We start from the raw sequence: 11,431 nt of genomic DNA, 5'->3' as shown, positions 1-11,431 counted from the left end.
AACAAAGATTTATTGACAGATTTAGTGGAGAGTCTTGGAACTGGCCCAGGAACAAGAGCTCGATTTTCTTTAAGGATTCATTTATAGTTTAATGAACTTCTGCACCGTTTTTACGATACCTGTTTTGATGTCGATCTGTCATTTTTGAAAACCTTTTTTTTTTGGGTAAAAGTATTTAACTTTGAAGCGTGTGAAGAGTTGGGGAACTGGCCAAGGAACACGTTTCTGATTATTGTTAAGGACTCATTTGTTCAATCTTTTTTGTGAACTTCTGCACTTTTTTGTAAAAACACAAGATGGAAAGCTTGATAGTCTTATACTATACCTGTTTTGATGTCATTTAAAACCTTTTTTGGTTGTAAAAATTGTTATTTTTGAAGTGTGTTAAGCCTTGAATGCTTGACGTTTGTGCTCTCTGTGAACTATCTTTCCAGTTATTATTTCATTTTCAGCTTGGATAATGGAGTATTGAAGATATATTGAAGGTAGTCTTTTTCCAACGCTTTTGGACATCTCAGACCAGCTGTCACTGTTGGATATACTACAGTGGATATGCTTATAAATAAAAGAAAGACTTGCTTTCTGACCTCTGTTTCTACCACAGCGGCTAATGGATCCAGAATTTCACTCAGTGTTATTTTTCAGCCGTTTCAGGAGATTTCAGAACAGGAAAGCCTGATTGAACACTGGCTGGCAGCAGGCCAGGATCAGCTACTGTGTGTGTGTGTGTGTGTGTGTGTGTGTGTGTGTGTGTGTGTGTGTGTGTGTGTGTGTGTGTGTGTGTGTGTGTGTGTGTGTGTGTGTGTGTGTGTGTGTGTGTGTGTGTGTGTGTGTGTGTGTGTGTGTGTGTGTGAGTGTGTGTGTGTGTGTGTGTGTGTGTGTGTGTGTGTGTGTGTGTGTTCTTGCTCCATTTGACATGTCCTTTACATTTAACGGGAGCTTTCACTCAACAGTGAAGCTTTTAGTTCTTTCTTGCTTTTCTTTTCTTCTTCCTCTTTGTGTTGATCTTACCTTTTCTCCACTCCAATTTTCTTTTCTTTGGCGTTGCAGTTTGAAAAGGTTGAGAAAAGTAATGACAGGAGATCAGAGTTAATATTTTCAATACTGCATATTTCAAGCAGCAAGTTACCCCATCGACAAACACGATTACAACTTGTATTTTATTAATTGAAGGACTTTAAATTTAGAGCTTTGGATCAAAATGAAATCAAAAGCTCAACTGAACTCAAAACCAGATTACATTAAGACTAAAAACGTGCAGTACCATTCAAGACTTCAAACGCCTAAAAAGTCACTATTTAACAAAAGTAAAGTATCATTTAAAATTACGGTTGAGGATTAGATAATGCTGGTTTTTGTTTAAGAAATGCTCGCAGATAAGATTCTAGCATTTCTTAAACAAAAACCAAGACACCCGTTTTAATAAGAATTAAGTATACAATAGATCCCCATTAGTTATGCTGAATTTGATTTGTACCTATATGTTGCACATTTCTGTTCTCTTTAAACACGTCACCGCTTTCCACTTTTAAAGGTAGGGTAGGTACGTTTGAGAAACCGGCTCGAGATACACTTGTTGTTATATTCCATGGAATGCTCTTAACATCCCGATAGCAATGAATATCTGAAGTGCTTTGACAAAAAATCCATAAAGAAATATCATCTGTGGAAGCCGTAGTACTGTAAAAAGCACGACCAATCATCTGAGCCGGCCCGGCTAAAGTAACTGGATGGCCTACCTGCCTGTCAGCCTTCCATCTGTGCACAAACTGATCTCGTGCCCTCATTGGTCATGTGCGCGTTCGTGTGTGTTGGAGGAGGGGCTCTGTAAGGAAGTGGCAGATTTTCTCCTGTTGTGTATTTTCAAATTCTAGCGATCTGGAGCTTGTTTCTCCACAATTACAATACCCCACCTTTAACCTCTGATATACTGCACATATTTTGTATTCACTATTAGACTCAAAAGCCAATTTATTTTACCTACTTTGCAATAACCCTGATCTCATTCTAAGGGGATATTCCCAGCATTGTTAATGACACAATTGTTAATTTATTTGACACAAATATCAATATTGCATAGATATTGCTGCAGAGTGATTGCAGCAGTAGGGAAGCGTGACTTTCATGGAGTTTAATAACTTGAACTTTCTGACTCAGCACCTCAGAGCCTTTTCCATTGGCCCGCCACCTGCCATCTGCTTCTCATTCACCTTTGCAGGAAATCCTCTTCAGCCAATCAAATCAGAGCTTAATCTGCCAGACTCCTATCGCCACAGCCTAAAGGTTAGGGAAGCAGGAGGCTGACGGTTTAAATCCCTGAGCAGCTGGGGGATCTGGCTCTGAGGAGCAGGGATAAAAGATGCTCACTCTTTTTTAAGGAAAAATTCACTTTTGGAACCCGAGTCTTATTTTCATAGTTCAGAGTTACTTTACTGCTCTTGCTGAAGTTTGGCACACCGTTAACACTCCTGAACAATTGCTTTCCACAGGCAAAACTACTTCATAGAAACATAATAATATAACAACATTCACAATTGCATCGTCCAATCATAAAATAGTATTTGTGATACAAGCATCCTTAGATATAATTAGGTTTCTCAATGTTTAAAATATGAGATATTCTGCTGATGTTCAGGTGTATATCAGTATGTAGTGTCTCTACTTTAAAGAGTCCTCTCCTGCTGATGTTCAGGTGTATATCAGTATGTAGTGTCTCTACTTTAAAGAGTCCTCTCCTGCTGATGTTCAGGTGTATATCAGTATGTAGTGTCTCTACTTTAAAGAGTCCTCTCCTGCTGATGTTCAGGTGTATATCAGTATGTAGAGTCTATTTTAAAGAGTCCTCTCCTGCTGATGTTCAGGTGTATATCAGTATGTAGTGTCTCTACTTTAAAGAGTCCTCTTCTGCTGATGTCCAGGTGTATATCAGTATGTAGTGTCTCTACTTTAAAGAGTCCTCTCCTGCTGATGTTCAGGTGTATATCAGTATGTAGAGTCTATTTTAAAGAGTCCTCTCCTGCTGATGTTCAGGTGTATATCAGTATGTAGTGTTTCTACTTTAAAGAGTCCTCTCCTGCTGATGTTCAGGTGTATATCAGTATGTAGTGTCTCTACTTTAAAGAGTCCTCTCCTGCTGATGTTCAGGTGTATATCAATATGTAGTGTCTCTACTTTAAAGAGTCCTCTTCTGCTGATGTTCAGGTGTATATCAGTCTGTAGTGTCTCTACTTTAAAGAGTCCTCTCCTGCTGATGTTCAGGTGTAGATCAGTATGTAGTGTCTCTACTTTAAAGAGTCCTCTCCTGCTGATGTTCAGGTGCATATCAGTATGTAGTGTCTATACTTTAAAGAGTCCTCTCCTGCTGATGTTCAGGTGTATATCAGTATGTAGTGTCTATACTTTAAAGAGTGCTCTCCTGCTGATGTTCAGGTGTATATCAGTATGTAGTGTCTCTACTTTAAAGAGTCCTCTCCTGTTGATGTTCAGGTGTATATCAGTATGTAGTGTCTCTACTTTAAAGAGTCCTCTCCTGCTGATGTCCACGTGTATATCAGTATGTAGTGTCTCTACTTTAAAGAGTCCTCTCCTGCTGATGTCCACGTGTATATCAGTATGTAGTGTCTCTACTTTAAAGAGTCCTCTCCTGCTGATGTTCAGGTGTATATCAGTATGTAGTGCCTCTACTTTAAAGAGTCCTCTCCTGCTGATGTTCAGGTGTATATCAGTATGTAGTGTCTATACTTTAAAGAGTCCTCTCCTGCTGATGTTCAGGTGTATATCAGTATGTAGTGTCTCTACTTTAAAGAGTCCTCTCCTGCTGATGTTCAGGTGTATATCAGTATGTAGTGTCTCTACTTTAAAGAGTCCTCTCCTGCTGATGTTCAGGTGTATATCAGTATGTAGTGTCTCTACTTTAAAGAGTCCTCTCCTGCTGATGTTCAGGTGTATATCAGTATGTAGTGTCTCTACATGTTTCCATGCTTTAATGTTCAAAAAGTTCTTTATTGTTCTCGTACTGCCTGTGCTGCAGCACCTCTTTTCACCCTCTGTCTGAAACCAGAGCCCAGTCTGCTCTGATTGGTTAGCTAGCCGGCTCTGTTGTGATTGGTCAACCTGCTTACAGATGTCCCGCCCCTTAGCCTATCACGTACAATGTGTTGGAGCACTACCCAATAGAAGGGCGAGTGTTACATAGTGATGTCACTATATTTAGAAGTAAACAAAGGAGTCCAATGCAGGCGTTTCAGAGTGATTGGGAGAGAAACTCTCTCTGGAGGGAACACAAGGATTTTTGTCTTTGAAGACCATTTACATGCACTAAATACCTTTATAACAAACTACAGGAAAGGGAAATAAGGGAGAAAGGCATAGTAGGGCCTTCAGATCACAACATACATTGTTAAAAATATTACTTAAATCTTACAATTTAATTATAAATGTTTGTTTTTAGGGAATCGAATTTCATCTTCACCGTTGTGAACTATTCACCTAATAAGCCTGCTGCACACACAGTTTTTAAACGGCTGATTATATAGTGAAGAGTTTTCGAATGATTCAAAAGCTTTCTTTGTCATATGCACAGCAGCCGCATCTTAGTGGGTCTCAGGCGCCCTTCAGAAATGCAACATACAAGTAACTAAATATAAAAACACTTAAAATAGTGCGATAGGTATAACAGTGAAAGTACGTTGCGGGAATAACAAAAATATGTATAATATGAAATAAGATTTAAAAAAAATGTAAATTAAATACTGTACAGTTGAATAAATACTGAAATTATTAACATAATGGGAAACAATCAGATGTATATATGAACAGTGTTTAATGAATCCTATAGCCTGTCAGTAAAGGTTTGGTCACTGCTGGAAGTATTAATAATCATTTTATAACCATAGCTGTCTTTTCTCCACGTTCTGTCAGACTGATTTTTATTCTAAGTTTAATTTTGGATTTGCACATTTTAGCATAATCAGGATTGGTTTGGCTCCCCGCTCTCCTCCTGTGGTACTTTCCAAGTGTGTGGGACGCTGGACAAAGTAGACCCAGAGTGTTTGTGTATTTCCACATTCAGGGAGAAGGAGGCTTTCCCAGGGAATCCCCTCCTCTTGTCCAACATCAGAGTCTTCCATCGCTGCTTATAACAACCTCTGTGTCTGTGATCTGTCTGAATTCTCCTTTTTAACCTTTCACTCTTTCTCCTCTTCCTCTCTGCAGAGCTTAATCCAAAAGGTGAGTGTTTGGTTTGGACAGAATAGAGCCCCCCCCCCTCTCCACTTACACACCCACACACACACTTTATATATAAAAAGGCAAACAAGTCATGTAGATGTGCACATAAACATATATTTTCTGCATTATGGATTTTCCATTTCAATATTCTCTTACACACAGAAATGCAAACATAATCAAAACTAAACTGTATGCATTCCAACACACACTCACACACACATGTACACACTACTGTATATACAGGAAGAGACCACTGCCTACTGTTTATGTTCCTGTAACACGATACTTGGCAAGAGTATTTACACACACACACACACACACACACACACACACACACACACACACACACACACACACACACACACACACACACACACACACACACACACACACACACACACACACACACACACAGTGTTCCTAGTCGTCAGTCAGTGTTTGTTTTAGTCCGTCTGAGTTTGTGTGCGTTGATAAAGAATAGGATGTCCTGTAATCTATAGTAGGCTTAGAGGCCCTGCAGTAGTACACACACACACACACACACACACACACACACACACACACACACACACACACACACACACACACACACACACACACACACACACACACACACACACACACACACACACACACACACACACACACACACACACACACACACACACACACACACACACACACACACACACACGTTGAACTATTTTTCTCCAACTCAGAACTGCAGATTATATTCATATCTATCCGCCAGATACATTCTTGGGGAAACGTAAACTGCCATGTTTCTGACAAAAAAATGAAAAGAGAGGCGGACTTACTGCAAGAACATTAATAATGAAACGTCAGTTCACACACCCCTTAATAATTGGACACTTTTCATCAACAAAATCAGTGTTTATTCAACATAAAATTAAACATAAAGCCCAAGGCTCTTCAGATGTGTTTATTCACATAATTGTGTGTATAATGGTGATTATAAATATTATATATATTAGGGGTACCATCTATTACATCTGGTACAAAAAGTCCCTTGGCCAAAGCATTTTTATTTATTTGTTTAATATTGTATTGATTTGGAAACGTAAAATAAAAGTTTGCCACCTTTTATGTTGACCTCAAATTAGTGTACAACCAATACTCACAGTTAACTCATCGCATTCCTCAGTGCGTGCTGTATTTACCTAGAAAGCGGTTTGCTGCCGGCAGTGCTTACATGGACCAGAATGCATTGCGCTCTGACTTTATCTGCTTACTTTTTTTAATCCAAAGCTCTGCATAACATCCTCTGCACTCGGATACCTGGATGCCGTTTCTGCTGCTGGACACTTTTCATTTTTTGTCAGAAACATGGCAGTTTACGTTTCCCCAAGAATGTTTCTGGCGTATGCATATGAATATAATCTGCAGTTCTGAGTTGGAGAAAAATAGTTCTGTGTGTGTGTGTGTGTGTGTGTGTGTGTGTGTGTGTGTGTGTGTGTGTGTGTGCGTGTGTGTGTGTGTGTGTGTACTACTGCAGGGACACAATGCTTCTTCACTGAAGAGACGGAGAGAAACAGTGTTTTATTTATGATTAGAATACTTGAAGCCAGGAGAAGTCTGTGACCTTTTGACCTCTGCTGGTCTATGGTGATCTGATCTATATGAATGCACCTGATCAAGTTAGATGCCGCCTATCACAGTGCGCTGACACTTGTTACAAACTGTAAAGTGTTAACTCATCACTGTACCCTGTGTGCCAGGGCAGGTCTGCCTTCACTAACTGTACGGAGGCTCAGTCATTGGTACATGTTCATCTACAAAGCCATGCTAGGTAAACTACCACCTTACATCTGCTCTCTGATATCACAGAGAGTCGTTAGTAGCTATTACCTGAGATCCCAGGATGTGTTTTTATTGCACGTACCAAGTGCTAAGACTGTTTGAGGCACTAAAGCTTTTATGTGCGAAGCGCCTCTAGCTTGGAACACTCTGCAAAACATTTAGAAAATGAGCGTTTTGGTTCCCCTGCATCATTTTGAAGCACAGCTGGGTGAAATGATATTCGATACTCCTGGTACCTGTCTTTGTGAATACGTTTGTAAATGGTACACCCTGTCATTATGTTGTCCTTTTTGTTTTCCGTTACATGTGTAACCAATGTGCGGCAGGTCTCCCGTGAAAGAGATTGTTGATCTCAATGGGACAGAGATGCTCCATTTTAGAATGAAGTTACATTATAAAAAAATACAATAAATATATGTTTTCAAACATGAGAAGTCAAAGTAAGAATTTTCACAAAAAAGTATGAGAGTTAAAGTAAAATGTCAAATATAAAGATACAATTAAATCATAATGTAAACTTTATTTAAAACGAACCGCGGCTTTATGAAGTTCTGTTTCTTGAGCGGCATCGTGCGCTCTCTGGCTCTTCAGAGGTAAGAGACTACAAATCAAAGCGTGAAATCCTGTAGTTATCTTTCAACCAACGACGTCAGTTTAATGTCAAATGACGCTTCAGATTTAGCTCTTAGAAATAAAGCTTTAACCGATCAACACTGATTGGTCCTCCACTCGGCAAATCCTAGTTAGGATAAAGATCTTATTATGATAAAACGTGTTCATGTTTAATTACACACTGTTGGACAGATGTGTCGGCAGAGAATAACATTTATCCAGACATCCACACCTGGACTCGGTGCCTCTCAGAGGAACCGTTTAAAGCCGCAGACTGGCTGCATAAGAACATGATTTGTTGGAGGACAGGGCTGCGTGGTGACTGTGTGTATCACAGAGGAAATTATAAAAAGACACACGTACAGAATGAATATATATCGTACACACTAAATCAAATGCACACACACGGCTGACATCACTGCAGCTGTGGTGAGAGTCTGATCCTGTACAGTGGTCCTCTGCTCAAATAAACGCTGTCTGCCACGCGCACACACACACACACACACACACACACACACACACACACACACACACACACACACACACACACACACACACACACACACACACACACACACACACACACACACACACACACACACACACACACACACACACACACACACACACACACACACACACACACACACACACACACACACACACACACACACACACACACACACACACACACACACGTGATTCTAAGTGTGTTTAACAGTTCCACAAAGCTTCATTTCCCACACAAACAGCAAGCAACTATCAGGGCCGTAGTGAAACGTTATAAAGTATATTTACTAGAGTAATTTACTTCATTAAATTGTTTAGATTAGTTTCTGAACTGAGAAACTCTGACTTGAAAGTACTAATCGGTCATATAATCATACTTGAACCGGCGTCCCTTCAGTTCCCAAACCAAGTGCCTACAGACTTTAGGTGTATTTGTATGCCAATACTTTTGTACTTTTACTCAAGTCAGATTTGGATGCAGAACTTTTACTTGCAACAGAGTCTTTTTACGACTACTTTTACTGAAATAAAAATCATACGAGAACTTTTCCACCTCCGCAAAACATTACATTCCATTTCACTTGTTAGACGCTTTTATCCAAAGCGACTTACATACTCCATACTGTGGGCAATCCCCACAGGAGTCATGTGGGGTGAAGTGTCTCAGGGACACTGCGACATGCCGACTGCAGTGGTACTCGAACTTGCTACCACCTGATTCGAAGTTCAGCACACTACCCACTGAGCCACAGCCTCCCACATCCTCTTCGTCATCATGTCGTGCTCTTGCAGTAAATCCAGTAAAGAAAACGGCCTATTCTTTATACTTATACTTAGTAAGCTTTACTCAAGTACGAGTTTGAATGCAGGGCTTTGGCTTGTCAAAGAATACTTTTATTTATAATTACTCCGTTTAAAGTTTAAGATGTGAGTACGTCTCCCACCCTTTGTCAGGGGTCACATCTGGGGACCCACAATATGTGAAATGCTGTTCATTCAGGTACACAAACTCTTCAAACTGCAATACAGAAGCTCAAGTATTGAATGAGGTGAATAATCCGTAAGACAAACACAGAAACCTCAGTGTGCTGCAGACATGAAGCTTGGTCAGTTACTCACCCTCTGGCTTCACACACACCAACAGTCTGCTCTTTGTCTTGTCCTCCTCTAATCATCAAACCAGACTGAAACTGTGAGGCCTGACGTAAACTCATGATGCAACCGTTGGTTTTTGCCAAAGCTCCGCAGACGATCCAGCTTTTAAACTCGGCTCCTGTGCACATGACGTGACTCAGGATGTGACTTTAGCAGATACAGGATACTTTTGATTGGCTTGGAAAGTGTAACAGTGTGTTGCTTCATGAGAAACATGAAATGAGTCAATGCAAAATAACTTTACCACAGCGACAGGTTTGCCGTTCGGTAAGCTTTGAACTTCCTGAGCCGATGCGTGTTTTACGGTACGTCCACACGGCGGCGTGCGTTGAAGCTTGCCTGGCGTGCAACCAACAACCAATCACATTAATCTCTCGCCCCGGACACACAAGCACGCGGTTTGATTGGCTAGAGCTTATACTGGCATATGATTTGATTGGCTGACGCTTCCGTCAACGCTTCAAACGTTGAACTTTTCTCAACTTTTGAAGCGAGCAACGGAGGCAAAGCAGAGCGACGGAACCACAATGCAGTTCGGCAAAGCGTGACGTCACCCCATTCAAAGTGAATGGGCAGCGACGCTGCCGTGTGGACGTGCCGTTACACTAATCTGCCTTAAAAGATATATATATATATTATGTTTTGTGTTATCCTATTTCCTGTAAGGCAATGCAAGTTTATTTATTCAGCATATCTTAACACAAAGTCAATGAAAGGTGCAGCATTAAGACGTCCTGCAAAAATAAATGCAATATAAAATCACATTTATGTACAAATAGAATATTTAAACCCTAGAATACCGGTAAAAAATTAAGTGTGACTTCTTGGTTCAATCAATCAATCAATCAATCAATGTTTATTTATATAGCCCAATATCACAAATGTTACATTTGTCTCAGTGGACTTCACAGTTTGTACAGAATATCAGTATGACAATACGACACCCTCTGTCCTTAGACCCTCACATCGTACAAGGAAAAACTTCCAGAGAAAACCCCACAGTTTAAAGGGAAAAATGGGAGAAACCTCAGGGAGAGCAACAGAGGAGGGATCCCTCTCCCAGGACGGACAGACGTGCAATAGATGCCGTGTGTAAATTGAAAAGATAATACATTTGCAACATAGGTAGTCCAAATGTTTTGAAATGCGTGTGTGTATAATAAGAAGATGAATCCACGAGGATATCCATCCAGGACTTATGATCCAGGACCGCAGCCACGACTCAAGATCCAGGACTCGCAATCCATGACACAGGACCGCAGGATCATCCATGACTCCGGATCCCGGCGTATATAGACACCAAAAAGAAAGAAATTTGGGGAAGCTGGGTTAATCGGAACATGAGAGTACACAGGTATAGACGGAGAGAAGGAAGAAGTAAGATGTCCCCCGACAAACTAAGCCTATATCAGCAAAACTAGGGGCTGAATCTAATCAGCCCTAACTATAAGCTTTATCAAAAAGGAAAGTCTTAAGCGCACTCTTAAAAACGGATAGGGTGTCTGCCGTCCGAACACAAACTGGAAGCTGATTCCACAAAAGTGGAGCTTGATAAGAAAAGGCTCTGGCTCCCATTGTACTTTTAGAGACTCTAGGAACAACCAACAACCCTGCATTCTTGGAACGCAATGCCCTAGTAGGACAATAGGGTATAATGAGTTCTTTAAGGTAAGATGGCGCCTGCCCATTAAGGGCTTTGTAGGCGAGAAGAAGAATTTTAAATTCTATCCTGTGTTCTATAGGGAGCCAGTGTAAGGCAGCCAGAACAGGAGTAATGTGGTCCCTTTTCCTAACTCTGGTTAGTACACGAGCTGCAGCATTTTGAATCAGCTGAAGCGACTTGACTGACTTCTTGGTACACCCTGATAATAAGGAGTTACAATAATCCAGCCTTGAAGTAACAAATGCATGGACTAGTTTCTCTGCATCGTTTTGAGGCAAGATATGCCTGATTTTTGCAATGTTACGTAGATGGAAGTAGGCGGTCCTTGAAATTGATTTTATGTGGGCGTTAAAGGATAAATCCTGATCAAATATAACACCAAGATTCCTTACAGTCTCACTGGAGGCCAAATTAATGCCATCCATAGTTAATATATCTTTA

General features: G+C 40.5%; 1 protein-coding gene across 1 annotated transcript in view; it reads left to right on the top strand.

Annotated features, from left to right (window-relative positions):
• The window catches only part of bbs9 (Bardet-Biedl syndrome 9), a 193,393-nt gene that overhangs the window by 37,443 nt on the left and 144,519 nt on the right, over positions 1-11,431 (top strand). Inside the window, exon 9 of the mRNA XM_079640904.1 lies at positions 5,215-5,229. Coding sequence (XP_079497030.1) covers positions 5,215-5,229 — 15 coding nt within the window. The remainder of the gene's footprint in view (positions 1-5,214; positions 5,230-11,431) is intronic.

This window comes from Notothenia rossii, assembly GCF_949606895.1.
Source record: "Notothenia rossii genome assembly, chromosome: 7".
NCBI lineage: Eukaryota > Metazoa > Chordata > Actinopteri > Perciformes > Nototheniidae > Notothenia > Notothenia rossii.
The sequence above is the reverse complement of the archived record's forward strand: the minus strand, read 5'-3'. Positions and strand labels throughout refer to the sequence as shown.